This window comes from Anarrhichthys ocellatus, unplaced genomic scaffold (assembly GCF_004355925.1).
Source record: "Anarrhichthys ocellatus isolate YVR2014 unplaced genomic scaffold, GSC_Weel_1.0 scaffold24, whole genome shotgun sequence".
NCBI classification, from domain to species: Eukaryota; Metazoa; Chordata; class Actinopteri; order Perciformes; family Anarhichadidae; genus Anarrhichthys; species Anarrhichthys ocellatus.
This window is the reverse complement of record NW_022280054.1, coordinates 4,176,286-4,195,790: the sequence shown is the minus strand read 5'-3', so window position 1 is coordinate 4,195,790 and position 19,505 is coordinate 4,176,286. Positions and strand designations below refer to the sequence as shown.

Sequence of the window (19,505 nt, the reverse complement as noted above, 5' to 3'; positions counted from 1 at the left end):
CACACACACACACACACACACACACACACACACACACACACACACACACATAACATTAATTTCCTTAAGACGTACCCTCATCATATCACAGGCTCTCAGTATTCTGCTGTCTTGAGCCAGATGTTTAAATCACTTTCACTGCTGCAGTATGTTGACTGACTTGCTCTAAAGGAAAAAAAAAGATTGCAGCCAAAGACAACCACCCACACTGTTTCATTCAGCACTGTCATTATTTAAGCATCATTTTATTGTTTTCATTGCTAAGAAATTGTGCAAATATACTGGGATGAGTGTCAAAACATTGGTACACTGAGGTAATATTCCAAAGAGGGAGTAAAATCTCCACTCTTCATATTTTCTGCTTTAAAATTTAAATAATATATTTGATGGGGTAAAGGTGCTGGGCTGTAGACTGTTATTGAATACAGTAATTGACAGCAGTGCTTTCAAACCATTGCTGCATTGCTGACCTTCAAAAGCTGACGCTGGAACACTAAGAGCAAGATCTTTTGCAGAACAAATCCCAGTGGTGGTCACATTTTAGTGCTGAACACCGCCCAGACAGCATTTTCTTTTTTTTTTTACTGCATCAGGGTAGTTTAGTATTCACAGCTCTTCAGATGCTTTTCCTGGATGGGCAACTGGCAGAAATGTCAACTTTTTAGTGTGACTGACACATGAATCCGTCCTCTGAATAATTCAGGCACTCACTCATTCATGCTGAAGTATCAATTGCTCGGTAAGTTAATATTGTCCTCACAAACATACATGCATCATTGAAATGGCGCGGGATCTTTCCACAGACATGTCTTTTGACTCACTGAGTATGTGTCCGTGTGTTGACGTATATATGTTTAGATGAGGGCATCATCTGCCCCGCTGAGTAGTTTTCAACCTTTTAAAAAAAGGGGTAAGGAGTCACACAATAAAGACTTACAAAATAAACATTCATTGTGTGTATGTGTCATGTATTATTCATACTACCATGTTTTCTTTCTGAGGAACCACAGACACCTCACTGCACAATACAGCTGGAGCTCAATAATCCTCCACACATCCCACTCGCTGTTCTCCCAATGTTTTCCTCTCTGTTTTTTTCCTACTTCTCCTTCTTAACTCTTGCCCATTGCGTTTACATCTCATATCCTCCCCTTTAATTAAAAAAAAAAATCTAAAAAATCTTGTCTTTTCTCCTTTACCGTCTCTTATTCATAAAGCTGCTTATCTTGTGCAGCCTCTCTCCTTTATTTTGCTCTTCATCCTGACAGTACGATTCAAGAAGACAGTCACTGGCATGATAAGATATCAGCGGGAGCATGTGAACATACCAGAAGACCATGTTAGTCTACACTGAACAAGCATGTGTATGCAAATTTGCATAAGTATGCATAAGAGGAGCTCAGCTCCTCTTATGTTTCTCTCATTTGTATAATCTTTTTTTCTTCCTCCCCATATTCTCACTTTATCCCTTTCCCTCGCCCCCAGTACTTCTGAACCTGTCCCTGGTCTAACCATAGACTGTAAGAAATATGGACATAGTCTCTCTGACTCCAAGGTTTCTGAAGAGCATTTGTAAATAATTCAAACATGGGCAGAGAGGTGGGATCATTTTTGGAGTTGAAGCTGGCCCGTGTGACGCAGCGAAGGAGACAGCTGGCAGCTAGCAACCTAACCTAGTACAGCACCCACCTTTCACTCAAAATGGCCTCAACCTAAATTATGCCCACTACTTTAAGCCTTATTATAATTTAGCTCCTTCGTGCAAACCATCTTGGTGGCTAGAGCGTGATCCACCATTGCCTTTTTACAAGCCAAAGTGGTCAGGTGGTCAGAGCTGATGTGAGGAAGGAGGCTAGCTCCCCAAACCAAGTGCAATTGGGTCTATTCTCTCCTTTTTGCAGTGTTTGGTGGATAGGGGGCTGTCTCATGCCACCTTTAAAGTGTATGCGGCAGCCATTTTCTTCCTGTCATGAGGGTTTTGGCGTAACAAGTCTTTGGGGACCTTCTTTTGAAACCCATCTTGCAAGGGCTTAGAAGGCAACGGCTAGTGATGCATACTCCTCCCTGCAGTGGGAACAGCCTCTGGAGGGCTCCTCTCTGAAAGCATTGTCATTGGCATTTTGCTAACTTTATGCGTTGGCATCTTATGGTGAGCCCCCTCAGACACAACAGCTATTTGTGTGCTTCAGGGATAGTGTGTGTAAAGCCCTATCTAAGAATCGACTCACTTGATGGCTTTGTGAGTGCATCTCCCAAGCCTATAGATAGACAGGAAGAGACCCTCCCACTGTGGTTCGCACGCACTCTACAAGCAGTGTGGCAGTGTCATCGGCTTTCTTAGGTTGGGTGAGTGTCAAGGACATATGTACGGCGGTGTCTTGGTCAATGCCTTGTTGGTTCAAAAGGTTTTATCTGTTGGCCATGTCAGCCTCCTTTTCAGGGTCTGTGCTCGCTAGAACGACACAAACACTGTGGGGTTGGGCCATGGCTCTACCTAGTTAATTTATGTACTACCTGGGTAGGTGGGCTGCGGTGACTAACCTTTAGTCGGTCAGGAACCGTGTGGTTGGGTTGATGTTATGTTGTGGCAGGGCATGCATTTATTGGACTTCACCTGCTTTACCCATAGAGCCCAGTAAAGGGTGAAGCCTGTGTGAGTTAGAACGAAGGTTACGATTTTGTAACCCTAGCTCTAACAGCAAAGGCGGTTCTCTTTGCCGAGGGAGCCCTGCTGCTCCTATGCCGCGTTAAGGATGTTGAGCTGCAATGTGTGCTGTCATATGTACTGTATGTGGGGTTTGCACGTATTCAGATAAGCCGAGGTATGATAGCCGGCTATGCTCTTTAGTGGCTGAATCCGTGATCGTGATAGGAGGGTGTATTACCTATCGAGTCAAGTAGAGAGCTTGGACTGTGCTTATAGAACTAGGGTTCCAATATAGTAACCTTCATTTCATCCCTCTGTCTTCCTCTGTTTTCTATTACCTGTCCCCCCTCTGCACATCCTTCTCACTTTTATCTTTTCTACCCTCCTTTTCCTTTTTTTCTGATCCCCTTTACCGAAGCATTGTTGACCTTGCCATACTTTTGTAGGACACTCCTCTTAACATCTCCACAGGTCAGACAACATCAGGGTGCACACACACACACACACACACACACACACACTCACACACACACACACACACATTATTACAGTTGGGAGATACACTCTCTCCTTGGATATAGGCTGCAGCCAATGTGGAAGTGTCTTAAAACGTACATTCTCGCTATTGACCACCAGACGGCGACTCCTACGAATACAAAAAGAAGACTGATTGTATGGAAGTCTATGACAAAATGACTCTTCTTCTCACTTGATTTATTACCTCAGTAAGCATTGTGAACATGAGTTTATGGCCTCAATCGCTAGTTCTTGGTGACGGCTGTAATCCAAGATGGCGACGGCAAAATCGTCAAACTCGAGGCTTCAAAACAGCAGTACACAATTCAATGTCACGATGACTACTGTATGTCCACTTCTAGTCTATGGGCTTCACGTGTGTTCTCCCCTTTTCTTCTTGAAGCGTACAATGCTTCTCACTCACGCAGCAGGAAAGTAATGTATAATGAAAGCAGGATGTGTCGGAGAACCCAGGGTCATTTTTTGATATTTAAGTGTACATGCGTGTGTGTGTGTGTGAGAGATGTCAGATCATTCTACATAAATGCAGTAATGTTGCATGGCCACGTCTAGCTACATCACCACCACATCAGCTACCAGATGTGACATGCTGCTTAATTTGAAGTCATAGAATAGCCCAACAGCCCACATAAAGGGAGCACACATTGCATCTCCTCTACTTTAAATTCGTATTAACACCTACAGTGTACGTGTTTGCTGTGCCATTCTAGCCTCAAATGAAATTAACTGAATGGTGGCTGGGAGGGACTCATAAATGCCGCTGCAAAACGACCACAGATGGAAGCTGTCACATCCAAGTGAAAAAAGCACCATATTGCCGTTTAGACGAAATAGTGCAACTGAAGAGACATAGACATAAAACATGTGTCTGGTTTACAACGTCAGCTTAAGGAATTACCAGTTCAAACCTTGTGAATTTGAGAGGTTGAGAGACATCGAAATGTCACTGTTCTGTGGCATAAAGGAAAAGGAATAAAGGAATAGTTCGACATTTTATGAAGTATGCTGGTTCTCTCCCTCTTATAGGGTGTCTATACAATAAAACATTAATCTAGCATCAAACAACCTTTTCCTATGTAAAGATATAGTGGAGTGATGAAGTCACTCTCCCTCTGTATGTATTACAGTATAATCTGAGCTTCTCTGTGCTTTGTTTACATAGCCAGGCTGGCCTTGGGTGTCGTTACGTGCACGTTGGTGTGTGTGAGCGTGCCCCACTGGTTAGCTCACAATTTCCGCTCTGAACTCCGCTCATACAGTGGTAAAAGCTGACAACCAGGTTGACATTAGTTTAATAGTTAAGCCAATGCTGATGTACCTTAAATTTGCATTCTCTATAATGGCCATCAGGATAGGGCTCATCCGGTTGCAAAAAGCAGTCCGATTGTATCGAAGTCTATAATGAAACGTCCCTACTTCTCACTTGATTTATTACCTCAGTAAAGATTGTGAACATGAGTTTATGGTCTCAACCGCTACTTTCAAGTCTTCTTTAATATTGCACAATATCCGTTTCGTAAATCATGGTCACATTTAGACTGACATGGATGATAAAGCAAGGTATGCTTAAGGGAGTGGCTACCTTGTCATTGACAGGTCTCTTTCAGAGCCGTATAAGGCGTCTCTACCACAGCGTCACTGCTCTGTAGTCTCAATATGGTATCTTACGTTCACTGGTTGCAAAGAAAGATGTCAATGGCCAAAACCCAACATGGCAATGGCCAAAATGACAAACTCAAGGCTTCATAACCTCTGTTGCTCCAAGTTGATAACCATGTGGAGGCAATAGATATATGTTCAAAACAATGCTGTATTGGAGGGACACACACTCTTGTAAGTCAACATCACAGAACTTGTTGAAGACACAGTTTAGCCTCTATTCACATCTGTCACAATAGCGGAACCAAGGCATCAATAATCACGTGTTTGATAATGTAATGTAATTACCATAATCGTTGTTTTAATACACAGGACACAAAGTTTAATGGATGCCAAAAAGGTTTTACAGTCCCTCATGGGTTCAATATTTTACATTTTCTAAAAAAGTTGGAATGAAATCACTACATTTTTCCTTGGCACAACAACTATATTGATCACCATAAAAGGGATCACAAAAAATAAAATGTCCTTTCTACCTCTTCTCCCATTGCCGTCCTTCCCCTTCAGTGTTACAAATTTACCATAAGATACTGTCAATTGCTAGATGCTTAAAGATATATATTCCGTCATACCTATCCACCAGCCAATAAGCTTTTCACTTGGATTAAAATTAGAACTGCAGCATACGATCTATCCAAAATATTTATGTCAATGAAAACAAAAACTGCAAACAGAGAATCTAGAAATAAAGACAAGACGATAGACCAGTATTCTCCTGAACTTTGAAACCCAACTGAAGGCACTTTAGGACATGCACTTTACAGAGGTATTTCTATTTTCATACCATGCTTTTAGTTTGTGCATTTTTTTTTGTGTTATCTCTCTCTGGTGTGTATGTGGGTGTGTGTTTTTGTGTGAATGTAAGAAATGGGCAAGATGGCTCAAACAATCCCCAGCAACAACGGAGAGAGGCATTGTTTGTTATGTATAAACAGCTTCTGGTGTCTGACATGTGTAATCATACTGTTCATGCCGTCTTGAGAGGACACACAAACACATAGTTAGACAGTCATAGGCGTATATAAAGAGATAACTGTAATAGAGGTGCCCACAGGTACCCACTCTTACTTGTGTCTGTGTACCAGGTCCACAAAGGATGATGGAAGGATTCATTGATATTGTTACTGAACAAACAACGAAAAGTGTTTGTGTCACTTTGTTGTATTTGTAAATTAAAACTGGAGATAGTTGTCATTACTGTCCCTGCAACATCTTGTAACCATAACTTACAGGAGAAAATAACATCTTTGTATTGCTACCTATAGTCAAAGCACAGAAACAGCAGAAATTACTGTATTACCTCACTACTTTATCCTGTTCTTTAAATATTATATATCTTATATTAGAATTATGACAGAATTGCCAAACAAGCAAAAAAGATAAAGCATTATGTGGACTCTTCTTTCATATTTTGTATGTTTGCCTGCAGATGAAATGGAGACTATCATTCAAAAATCATCCTATTGCAGTTTTGTTTATATGTGTATTCATGGGTGTCAGGTCGAATAAATGATCTTTGACCAAACTGAAATTAACTTGAAATTGCTAAATAAAGTAATAATGGGTATAGCAAATCCATAAAATGTACTTAGTTATCTAGCACCACTGCACAAACAATGAATCAGATAAACTGAACTGCGGTTAGAGTAAATTATTGTTTGTCAGCAATTAGGGAAACATCCGTGCATGATGAGATTTATTACTGATAATTATATGCAATGGTAATTTTGTATGCATCTTTTGAAAAGCTTATTACATACTCTTAGGTGAAACACATGGATGGTCTGAATGGATACAATGCAGTTTGTAGCATCAAAAATATTTGATTACAAATGGTTAGACCGGTGTTCTAGGTCAAGTCCAGTAGAGAGCACTTTGAACAGCAGTTGTGTGCCAGGAAAAGAACATCGCAATGAAGTATTCAAAAGTGTAAAGGGCACTATTCAACTACTGGTGCTGTTTTTGTTTACACCCACATTCAGTTATAATGGGATATATACTTTCTCTGGAGATTAAAGAGGTTTAAATACATTTGGAACCCTACTAGATGCATACAATTTGACTACAGTTTATGCTTTTGATTACCTTGAATACATGTCGAACTTCATTTTGACAGTGAAAACCTCTCCAGCCTGGGGACTGGATGAGTTCAATTATGCTGCAGCAGACATCAGCATCTGTCCTTGACTAAAGAGATATTGCTGACCCCTCCCCATCCCCCTTTGTACAGGAAAAGTCCATCCCCGAGGCTGTGGTGTCATAACCATATCCTCCCAGCATATTATATTATCCAACAGTATTTGATCACTGCCTCAGGCAGGCAGGAGAAAAACAAGAGACATCTGATTGACAGGGGGAGAGAGAAGCATGAGATAAGGAGTGACTCAGACACTAAAGGAGCGAGAAACAAAAAGAAGGGGGATGCATTTCCTGTGGCCTGTTGTGATATTGTCAGTGGAGAGCGGTAACAAAGCCGATCGTTAGCCAGGGTGGCTCTCTAATTGTCTTGCTGACAGCAATTAGATGGCACTTGTTAAAGCATTGAACCTTATTAGGTTACAGAGCACTCACAGCAGGAGGAGACAGTGCAAAGTGTAAATGTGTCTTAAACTATGGGACAGGACCCAAAATTGGTGGACGGCCAAGGTGACTGCCGGTGGGTCATCGTTTTTCACAATAATTAATGAGGCCGGGTCTTTGGGTGAGAGAACTTCACATTTGGCTGCTTGTTTGATTAGGTTAATGGGCTAATCATCAGATTACTCACCTGTATAAGTGGGCCTAAGGAGATGTTAGAGAGGCTCGTAAAGGTCCACAGGGTCCTCACCAGTCCCATCCAGTGGAAAACAGACAAGACCAATTGATAACAGGCCTGTCTAGTCCAGTCTAGTCCAGCTTAGTCTGCATCAGATCACTGCACAGTCTGAATCCTTAACCAGTGTATAATTCCAGTTGAGGCTCCGCTGCGTCCAAGTTTGGGTCCAGCTTAGTTCAGGTTTTTGTTTTATACTACATGTGCTTTCCAGAAACAGACTTTTGATTGAGAGATAACAGGGTCCAGTCAAGGTTGAGATCCAGCTCCAGGACCAGCTCAGCTCAGTTCAGTTTAGCACAATTGGATCAGTCCATATGGATGAATGGAGTGGTGCTACTTGGAGCCAGCCATGTTGAGAGTCCCTTATGTTCATTTGAGACAGAGTGAGCCATTATCATTCGAGTGCTGAACACATCTTCATATCCAAAGCCAAAAACAAAATGTGTGTAATATTATTCCCTTTCTGTTTGTGCAGTCTATCATATTGTATATCCGGGTTATGTGTGATTATCTATGTATCAAACTTTTACTGTCTGTCTGTTAATACCATCCACTCGGTATCATCATTTTGATGCTGCTTCAGATGATGAGAAGTTATTCACATTTTCTGCCTATCTTTATTTTGTAACACGTTCACATACCTCTTTATGCTTCCTTTTTAAATTACCTATGAACATTGTATCCATTTCCACTGATACAAATGTTTCAAAGTGGAAAATCCAGCATTCAGTGTGTGCCGTTCCATGAAAAAGGTGATTTATGATGATCACACCGAAAGCTGGATCCTGCAGGAACTGGCCAACCAACAGCCAATGAGACACCGGGCCTTGACAAATCCAATCCAGACATGACAACCAAGATTGGCAGTTAATAGTACACCAGACAGTTTAGTTCTTTTACCCAATGTTATTCATGGAAACAGAGTGATGGGTACGGTAAACAGGAAATATGGGAATGGATCTTAAGGGCTTTTTTTCTTCAGTGTTCACCAGCTTCTCCCCGGTGGTGACGTTCTCCACATCTGCCACTCAGAACAACAACGTCAGGGTTCTAGAGAACAGAAGAGTAAGAAAACAAAGAAAGTAGAACATTAAAATCACAAGTTAGGCTAGATGGAAAACTACATTTCTGTAAGGACTGAGCAGTTCTAAAAGGGACTATTTGGCACAAGGGGGTTAAAAGGATCAATAAAACATCAGGGATGTAGTGTAGGACGTCAGGTCTTGACAAAAGGATAGAAAATGAAGGTTCTTGGAACAAAATATTTAAAACAGCACAGGTCTAGAAGACACAGTTTGGCAACTGTGGGATCTGGACTATTCCAGTTAGAATTCCAATTACCACAGACCATTTTTTATCCCTAGTGGTTACATCATACTTTATTCCAAACAAATGGAAAACAAGGAGATGGCTAACAATTCAGGATGTTTCTACTTTTTGTCAGGTTTTTGTTCGGTTTAAGTGGCATGTCCGACATAATATCCATTGACATCTTACCTAGCAAAATGGTTTTCATTTGTCCCTTTGGAAATCTTTTTTTAGACGAGAGATTCAACAAAAGCCTGCGTAAACGAGGTCTGCTGACAATGGAAAGCAAAGAAATACAATAGCTTGGAGATTGATGAAGCTGTACTTTTTCGCCACAGCTGTTATTTGTAATGTGTATGTTTATCAGGAGAGCATTTATTTTCCATATTTGTTAACTGCACTTACTGTATGTACAGCCAGTGCTTACTGTGTCAGATTAAGAACGAACGAGTCTTCTTAATGCCGCAGTCTGTATTCATCCATCACAACCACAACACATCAACACTGTCTTATCCTCCATCATGCTCCACTCCTCTCCCCTCTTCTCCTCCATCACCCTTTGCACCACGCAGATGGATGAAGGAGATGGGGTGATACAGAGAGTGGAGCGGAGGTGGCGGTATGTCGAGACGACAACGCAGTGCGAGTTGTAAAGACATGGATAGAAAGGACATAAGTGATAAAAAGTTGCTACACAGACAACTGAATTGAAAACGGATAGGGGGAAGGAGAGGTAATACAGGATTAAAAAGAAACAGTATGTGCAAACAGAGAATTAGAGAAAAGGGAGATGCCAGCAGAAAGGAGGCAAAGGAAGGGATGAGAGAATGAGTATTAGAAGTGAATACAATTAAGAAAATCAAGGAAACACCTAAGATAAGAAGAAAAACTATAAAGAAAGATATATCATTAAAAAGACAGAGAGGGAAGGATCAGTTCACCCACCTGACAAAAAGTCACTTCCTCTAGGGGTGTCTAGCCATGCAGTTTAGTTTAGCAAATTTTGAGATGCTTGTCCTGGAGATTCCTGCCTCCCCCTATGAAATAATGGTGAATGGAATTGTTTGTGTTGCTCATAACATAGATCAATTTCATCTTTGAAAACTTACAATGGCCTTTCAAATCACAGCCCAAAGTGACAATTTCCGTGATTGTCCAAAACCCAAAGACATATTTAGTTTACTCTCATATATGACAAACTGGTATTATCACATTACATTTGAGAAGCTGGAATCTGAAAATATTTTAAATTTTTTCTTGAAAAATGACTGAAATTAAAAATTTGATTATCAAAATAGTCTATTTAATTTCTGTCGAATGACAAATCAACTATTCAACACATTTCTTCGGCATTTTTCTGGGCTGTGAGAACCACAGATTCAATGCTTCATTGTATTGTGATGGAGGCAGGAATCACAATGGTTTGGATATCTCAAAACATCAGCAGACAAAATCACAAGAGGAAAGTTATTGAGCTGACCAGAAAAGAAGAAACCCCAAAAGAAAGGCTCGGATGGTGGTAGTGACACAGGGTGAGGGAAACGAAGAAACTGTAGGTAGACTTTAAGGAAGAAAAAATAATCCAGGGACTGCTCAGGTTTTTTAAGTGCCAGTCATTACTCTTTGCTTGTAGTCTGGGCGCGCGCTTTGTGAGGCCAAGAGACCTTCAGATCTTAAAGTCTCTCCATTCGACACTATGAGGCCGCCTGTCGTCTGCTGCTGGAGGCGTGAGAGAGAGAGAGAGAGAGAGAGAGACAGAGAGAGAGACAGAGAGAGAGAGAGAAGGCAAAAGAGTGAGAGAAAGACATTGAGAACAACAGTGAAAATCTGAGGAAAACACATATGTCGACGGAGCAAAACAGCAAAGAAAGTAAGCAAAAATGTCAGGATAGTCAAAAAGCTGGTTGAGAAGAAAGACCAGAGAAAGTGACAGAGAGAGCTTGAGAAACACTTTGTGAGGGGGGAGAGAGAGATATGGGGGGGTATTGCGAGAGATGAATTTAGAGAGACAGATGGCAGTGAAAAATGAGGCCGGGCATACGGGATGACACTGAAAGGAGTGGTGATAGATTAAAATACATGGAGGACAGACAGGCTACAGGGTCATGGATGGGCCATGGGGAGAACACATTCTTGCACTTCTCACAGAGTCACACACATCCCCGTGTTGTCCTCGGCTTTTTCACTATCTGGCCTAACCTCGTGGGAACATTTACACTGGCTCAAGGCGGTTAAACCTTAAACCTTGTGCACAACACACCAATGCATGCACAGACCGGCAGGGATTTGGTAGCCAAGCTTACATACACACACACACACACACACACACACACACACACAAACACACACACACACATTCATCACACTTGTTTTCATCCCTGTGAGGACATTATATTGACTTCCATTTAGGTACATGTCTTAACCCCTTAAAATGAATGGTTTACCTTGAGGAAACATCATTTTTGTCCCCAAAATGTTGTTAATATATTTCACACACAAACACACACATTCAATGCCTGTTTTTATACTAATAGCACTTTGCTTGAAATAATCATAAAATGTTTGTGTCAAGCATATAATTATTGATAATCTTGATAGAAAATTGCCCACTTAGTATTCAGGTTAAAGAGATACTTCTGATGCTGACTCCACATGCGGCATCATGCCACAAGCTAGAGCTAGAACTCCAAGGTGAATCTCTGATTGTCAAAATGTTCCATACTGTCTATTTGTTCATTGATTTATTTTTCTAACTGAGGGATAGGTTCAGATTTTTATGTAAAATACAATAAAAACATAACCACATGTACAGGATATCTGTTGCTGTGTTCATGCCTGATTCCCTCCCGGTATAACTATACTCTAAAGGATGACGGACGAAATCCTCAGTCCTTTGGTGCAAACAAATGCATTTAAAGGCTCAGCAGAAATGATGAGGTGAGACAGATATATTGAGTATCTCCCAGAGTTATTGAAGAATTAGGACGACCAGGGTATTCCCTCTGCCTCCTTTCTGAGCCATGGCAGGGGGATACAATAGAAAGTAAAACAAATACAGAATTTTGCACTTAAAAGACTGGCACTAAAGACTTAGACCTCTGAAAATTGATATTAACTTAAATTAAACTTTAAAATGCATCTTTACAGAGTGAGGAATATCAACTTTGTCTTCAGTTTCTTACATTATTTATTATTATTATCTCTTGCACCAGTGGGTACATCACAAAAGAACAAACTCTTTCAAAATGAGTCTCTGGTAGGTTAATATTTGTTTTTATCTATAGCAAACCCCAATTATCATGAAAGCTGTTTTCCGTTCAAAAAAAGGAAACATAATCCTATAAGCACTTCTCAAAACAAGATTTACCAAATTCAAAATGATGTATCCAGTTCACATATGAATGTGAACAAAGCAGTCTATGAAAAGCAAACAAACACAAGAACTATCACCCACAATGTGCCTATTTTTTCATGTTGGGTTACATATCTGACAACCGTGGGCCTTTAATGGGGCCTCTCTGTGTATCTGTCAGCTGCTCTGTTCCTCAGGCGCTCTGACTCACTGCGGTTCTCTCTCTGATCAGATCAATGTTGTCTTTCTCTGCAATGCAGCAACCAGTGAAACACATCAGACACGGCTACACCCTGAGAAACCCCAACAGCTTCCGTACACACATATGTGTATCATCCCTCATTGTAGGTTGCCCTCAAAGTGCCAGCGATCCTGGAATCAAAGAGAGGAAACACGGAACACAAAAGGCCAGCGGTAACTTTCTCCTCCTGGGTGAAGCGTCAAAATGAAAACTTTAATAATTGCTTTGTTTGTCTGCGTCGTTGCAGTCTGGGATGATCTTTGGAAGCTTCTTTGAGTGACACACTTCAGTCAGTGTTAATTAGGCCTATAGGGGGAACCTTTGACTTTGCACATTTGGTGGCAACTCATTGCTACAAGAAAGAATCATCCATGCTAATTCCTTGATCCCAGTTTGCAAAATTATCTCCTGTGACAGCCCAAATGAGCACTCCTCGACTGCGCTCCTTTGTAACTCCTAGTTGGCCTTCAACCTTCTGAACAACAAACTTTCCCCCTCATAGCTTCAGATGTGAGAAAAACAACTAGAAAACAACTTGTTCCTATGATGTTTTTTTATCCAGTAGCCTATTAATGAGAACAACCTCTTGACACCATCAAAAATCTCCACAACTCTTCTTTCATAATATCATTATAGACTGTGATGTGAGCTCACTTAATTTGTGAAAAATGTCCGACTAACTAAGATCTATCAGAGTCCACAAAGGTGAAAACCGTCCCTGAACTCGTTTGCTAAGCCGCTGCACAGATCTCTCGTCTCTTTCCCGCTATCAACGTGAGGCTCAATGACACCTCATTTCAACCCATACAAAGAGGCCAATTGAATTGACATATCAGTCGCTGATAAAGAAGTTCAACTCAGCTGTTTAAGCCACTCATGTGAAATGGTGTCTCCATTTATTCGTTCTAATGAAACCTCCATTTCCTGAGTGGATTAGTGTTAAAGGAGAAGCGCACTGAAGTGGGTTTAGCACATTAAAAATCTACCCGGAAATAATATTCTCATGCTCTGTTGGATTATTTTACTATTATTATTATTATTATTATTATTATTATTATTATTGTAGCTCTATTGAGCATTTTAAGCCATCTTTGTGATCAAGGCACTTCAAAAGATTGAATCAAGAGACTTGGGGCCTGATTACATAATAAGACGGTTTTATCGAATAGCCTTTGCTGGCAATGAGACAAAAGTTACATAAAAATCATTTTTCCATCAGTACATCGCATGTTAAGGAAAGAGTATACCATCCTATTATTATCACGCTTTTACCGTCATGGGTTTTTGCACTACTTAGATAATACTGTGAATACACAACAACAAACCTAAATGAATTATTACAATTTCAGTTGAGAAAAAATTGTCTGTGTACCTTTCTGTTTCTCACCTACTGTCAACCAACTGACAGCTATTTCCTGTCAGTAAGGCAGGAGCAACTACTGTGGAAACTAAAAATACTTTAGTCAAGCTGGCACAAGAGGTCAATCCACGGGCAGACAAGAGGCGGGACATCAGGTGACAGTGAATGGTAGCCTGAAGTTTAACTAGTACTAATAGTTTTAAGGCTGGAAAATCTTCAGAAAGTAGTTTTATGTTCCAGCACAGTCATGGATTTGTTTAATGTCTAGGTGTCAGAGAGTTTTCATCACAAATCTTGGCTCTGCTGTCCAAGGTCTTCCAGTCTTCTTACTGTATAGCAAATCATAAAAGCCTTTTTCTGATGTTTTTTCTTCTTCTACGTATTTTAGCATCCTTTATCGTTGAGGAACAAAGAGAACACTCTAGGGGGCAAAATCTGAACTGTGAGTGTATGCATCTATCTGAACATTCATATGCTGTATTAAATGTTGTTTGTGAAGAGAGTGTCAGAAAAATGTCTTTTATCGGGTAACGAATAATTGAAAACAGAATATTCACAGCATAGACACTAATGAGAGCATATCAGCCCCTTTAAAGACGTAATAGCGTCTTTTACACAATGTATGCACACAGATGTGATAGCTAAAAAGACAAATCCAGTTTTCAAAAATTGCAAATGTTTAACTTCCTCATAACGATATTTTTTATAAAGGGGTTTGGTATTGAACTTTAGGCAACCTTCAATAGCCTTCTTTTCTGTACTGAAGCAACATTCTTTTTTACTCTCAACAGCTCTGGTTGTGTCAATTTCAATGCAAACAAGCCTTCTCAGGGTGCTTAGTCTAACAGTTTGTAGCACCTGAAAAGAGGACACACAACAAACACTAATAATGTTAGCTGGGATGCTTGCATCACCAAATCCCTCTCTCCTCTGATTCCAAACCACAAAGCGTTCTCAAGATTTCAGCATGAGCAAAGGCCCAAGAAGTGCAGTTTCTTGCACAAAGGTCACAGCATCAGGTACATACGGTATATCACTTTTGGCAAACAAGGTAAACTCACTAGTTTCTCCTTAACAGCTTTTAGGCTTTTTGAGTTATCTACCTTGTAAAATATCCTCCATTGTTCAGAAATCAAGGTTGGTAATTGGCAAGAGCAGAAAACAGAAAATCAATGAGCTTGGAGGAAGTGAGGTTTTAGGTTAATTCCACTACACTGTATGAGGGACTTTTTAGTTTTATGTGGAAAATAAAGAATACAATTATTTTGCTGAGCAAGAGATGAGCGATCTGAGGTACCAACAACCGTAGAGAGTTTACTCTGACTTCAGATGCTACTTCAGCTCTACATAGAGAACAAGTGTTTCCCCCTCTGTCTCTCTTACTATCTTCCCAGTGCTGGGATGGCATCTCTCTTCATTCTCTCCTTCACACTCACTCAGTTTCTCACTGTTCCACACTCTGTTATAATCATGCTCAATTTCAAACCCCCAATTACACATTGTCTATTTCTCATTCTCCATCTCTTTCTGTAGGACTGTATTTTATGGCTTTCCCTTCTTCCCCGTTCTTTCTCTATCAACTTCCTTTTGTCTTTCTTTCCACCTCTTTGAAATGCCCCCTTGCTCTACTGCTTTCCTCCTCTATGTCCCTGTCTGTCGCTCCACTACCTGCCAGTTCCTTGGGGGAGGTGGGTTCTTTGGCGACAGATGGTGGTCTGCTTTTCATCTCAATGGCGACCCTGGAGGAGAAGCGGGACTTGGTGGGCGAGAGCAACTCGTCGTTGGCCAAGGAGTCAGTCCTTGTCATTATGCTCCGTCCACCACACGCCTCCTCTACCAATGCCACAGTGTCTCTCAGAGTGTTGCTAGGCGACATAGCCCTGGACGGTGATAGCGCTTGGTCCTCCTGACTGTCGGGCATTTTTGAGGCAGAGTGAGGGAGGACTTGGACCTGTCCGCCGCCTCCTCCTTGCCCGTTGCTCTGCGGTCTTGGCGCTGTCGCTGCAATGGCTGCTTTTCCGTGGACTGCCCCTTGTTGGCTGTAAACCTTGTATCGTATCATCAAGATGATTATAAAAACCAACACAGAAGCAACAATAATCCCTCCGATGATGATAATCATGGTGCCACCCAGGAAGTGGCTGTGCAATGCCTGGCACTGGCTGAACTCCGTGTCCGTAGTGAATGACAGACAGCCCAAAGGACGAGTTGCAGTCAGTGATGTGACGACATCATCGAACACGGCTAGGACACAAAGATCGTAGTTGCGTCCAGCGGCGAGATCCCGAACCAGGAAGTCATTGCTGCTGGATGGAATCATCCTGCCAAAGCAAAAACAAAAAAGACACGGAGAAATTATGTCAGGCAACTTAATATATTTAAATAAATGAATACACATCAATCAGAACTTTTTAATAAGTTCCCAATTGTTTCTAAACAGTCTTTTGGAAGTATACTTTGGTATTAGTTATAGGAAAAAATACATACATTCGATTGAAACACTTCTAGTTAATTAATTCCCATTAATTGCTACCATGGCTTATGTCTTGTACTCTAGCCAGTAGATCAGTAGATCAGCTGAACTTGCAAAATGTGACATTTTTTGACAGGCAAGCATACATTTAACATGTATGGAGAGAAAAAATCAAAATTCTAAATGACAAATTTGTTTTGAATGGAGCTTTTCTTTCTCAAAATCCCAGTTTTCTGTAAAATATGTCACCGATTATACAGTTCTTTACAATACTATTTGCCGATCACGGATGATCCATATTGGCAGATACCGATCCCTTTGTTGTTTGATTATAGCAGCTGCTCTACAAAGCTCCAGACAATTTTCTTTTTTTGGCCACCATCCAAAGAAATCATTTCAACCGTACTGAAGTCAGTAAACCCTCAACAATTCTAAATGTTATCCTTTTACTTTATTATAGTCATCTGTAGTGTTTTATTTTCTTTATAAAAACACAATTCAAATGATAAGGAAATAAAATATTCTATTTTTATTGATTAAAACAAGTCTTGTCATTAGTAGTTTTAATGATGTAGTATAAGCTGCTTAGAGCTAGTGTAAACAGGTCATAATTCATCTCTTTTATCTATTTATGTTGTGAAAACATCCCCTTCGAAAACAACTGTATTCATTCAAGTTTCTCACCAGCACTACATTTTATGAGTTTACATGTGAACACATCATGATTACATTATAATTTACCTTTTGAATTCTCATTTTCACTGAACAGAGCCTGAACGCATCATAATGTAACTGAACAGAACCTTCATTTGTTAGCTGTTAGCGGTGCTGCCAACCTTACCAGCTCTCCTCCTGTCACTTTAAACAGGGATTGGTTGTCTACAGTGTAACATTATCAGAGATCCGGGACTAGTAAAGCACAAATGCAGATGTCCTGATCGCATAATTACTGAATATCGGCAGATAACAATCGTCAGTAAAACTTTATTTTACACTATGGTGGTTACTGTTAAACTGTGCAATTAATCCTCGGTTCACATGCGTTCCGATCCGTGAGGGGGGATCAGTACGGATCACGGATTGACAGTGGTCCGTTACACAACTAATTACCAGCAAAGATGTGTAATATATCAGTTTTTAAACAGCCATAGAAATGGACAAAATATATTTGGGCGGACAAGTTTGAGATAGAAAAGATACTACGTTAACAAAAAATGGTTCAACCAAATTGCGGATAAATTGATATAAATATAAAATGAGTAATAAGTGATATTGAGTAACAACACCAGACCAGTTTCCGGCCTGTTCCACCTCTGCCCACATGCAACTGTGATGTCAACAGGCTCCTGGAGTTCACCTATCTTGAATTGCAGCAAGGTCAGAAGTTAAACTGCTGGAGGTCTGCAAAGACCACATTTTCAGGGGTTAACTCACTCTTTAAAGGCTTCTTAATTGTGTGACAATCAAAGAGAAGCCCTTATTGTGCTTGCTAAATTATGTCACAATATCTTGTCACAATGACATTGCACGGTGAAGCTGCTCTCATACAAGCCAGATGGACTAACAGCTGGTATCAGAAAGCCAACACACCTGCCAACACAAACTTGCTCTATCCAACTCTGTCTCACCACCACACTGTACCACCAAACAAGCAGCGCAGAGTAATATAACAACACAAAAAAATCCTTCACCAAAATGACTTATGATTACATCTGCTTGTATTGCTCCCTTGTATTCTGTTGTGTGCTATTATGTGAAAGCAACAGCGGTGACACATGAACCATCATCATATATTTCCATGCGGTGCCGCCCGTGGAACAACAGCCACCTCATCGTTCTTATTTCCCCACAGAGTTAGAATTCATAAGCCTGCGACCTGACAAACACTCACACAGATCCATCCCCCACAGCTACAGAGATCATCATCCTCTGATTAAACGCATTCCTGATTCTTACCATTGTATCTCCATCGTTCCCGAGGTAAATACTGTAGCTGCAGTTTTTCCTTGGCAGGTTGCTTTCCTGGGGGAAATCCAAGGGAGAAAAATCTCCCCGGTAAACAGGAGCAGGTGCTTATCTTAGTTGTTCTTTCTCTTCTTGCCTCTACTTTCTCAAGGGGTCTTCAGTGTAACTAGTGGAATTGTCAAACACCCATATGTCATTGCTCCAATTTATCGAAATCATTTGTCCCTTCTGCTTCTTTTTACATTTCCCCCTATGTACTGTATATATGTATGTACATAAGTATTTCTGCCTGTGCCCATCCCTCCACCTTAACTGTATTTCCACCTCTGCATGGAGACAGACGGGCTTTGCAATATAGTCTGAGTGAAACAGAACTGATGGGAGGCTAGTCTGTGTGTTTGTAAAAGCCAGTGGGCAGCAGGGTATTAACTGGCCGAGTCTCGGTGCCAAGCTCATCGATGGCATTGAACCCCCACCAGGAAGTATATCTTGGCAGATAGCTCTGTGTGTGTGTTTCTGTGCATGTGTGTGTGACCTTGTATCGCTGTAAAGTCTGGTGTGAAAGGTGAGTTTTTTTAATAGGAATCGAACCAGGAAACGTTATCTGCCATGATGTCTTCCCCAAGGGTAATAGCATAATTTGAGAGCAGAGCTGGACTGGGGTTCCTGTAAGCAATTTCAAAAGGGGTATTGAAATACTGTAGTCATAGAAAACAGCGCTTCCGTCCACCTTATTCAACTTAAAATACTACAGACTGGGAAGCTCCCAGCTGTGTTTGAACTAAAGGATACTATGGCTGTTTGTCTTTCTTCTTATCTCCAGTGCGACAAACCAAATCATAGTTTATTATGGGGAGAAACATCAGGGAAATCAGTCGGAGACCTGGGGTCTCATTCATAAAACAAATAGGATCCACCCTAATTGATTGCGTATGTACACATGAGAAAACTAGGCCAAAAAAATATTCTCATTTATAAAACCATTTCTTTTACGAATCCCAAATCCACTCGGAAATGTACACACATAGATCAGACTCATCCTGCCCTCCACACGCCAAGATTCAAACAGAAATGGTCGAGGCAAAGCACCTCATGAATGTTGATGTGTAGAAATGTGTCTGCTGATTAATGATTGTTTACGGTGAATC

General features: G+C 40.8%; 1 protein-coding gene across 5 annotated transcripts in view; it reads right to left on the bottom strand.

Moving 5' to 3' along the window:
* Positions 1-19,505, bottom strand: part of LOC116390863 (leucine-rich repeat and fibronectin type III domain-containing protein 1-like protein) — a 142,644-nt gene that overhangs the window by 3,820 nt on the left and 119,319 nt on the right. Inside the window, exons 9-11 of one of the 5 annotated variants that reach the window (XM_031860979.1) lie at positions 15,588-16,240; positions 10,447-10,682; positions 7,611-8,708 (exon numbers count right to left, since the gene is read on the bottom strand). In XM_031860979.1, the coding sequence (XP_031716839.1) occupies positions 10,633-10,682; positions 15,588-16,240 (703 nt within the window). In that variant the 3' untranslated portion in view covers positions 7,611-8,708; positions 10,447-10,632. Of the gene's footprint in view, positions 1-7,610; positions 10,683-10,706; positions 16,241-19,505 lie in introns of those variants that run through there. The other 4 variants (XM_031860980.1, XM_031860978.1, XM_031860981.1 and 1 more) reach the window with 4 other exon arrangements.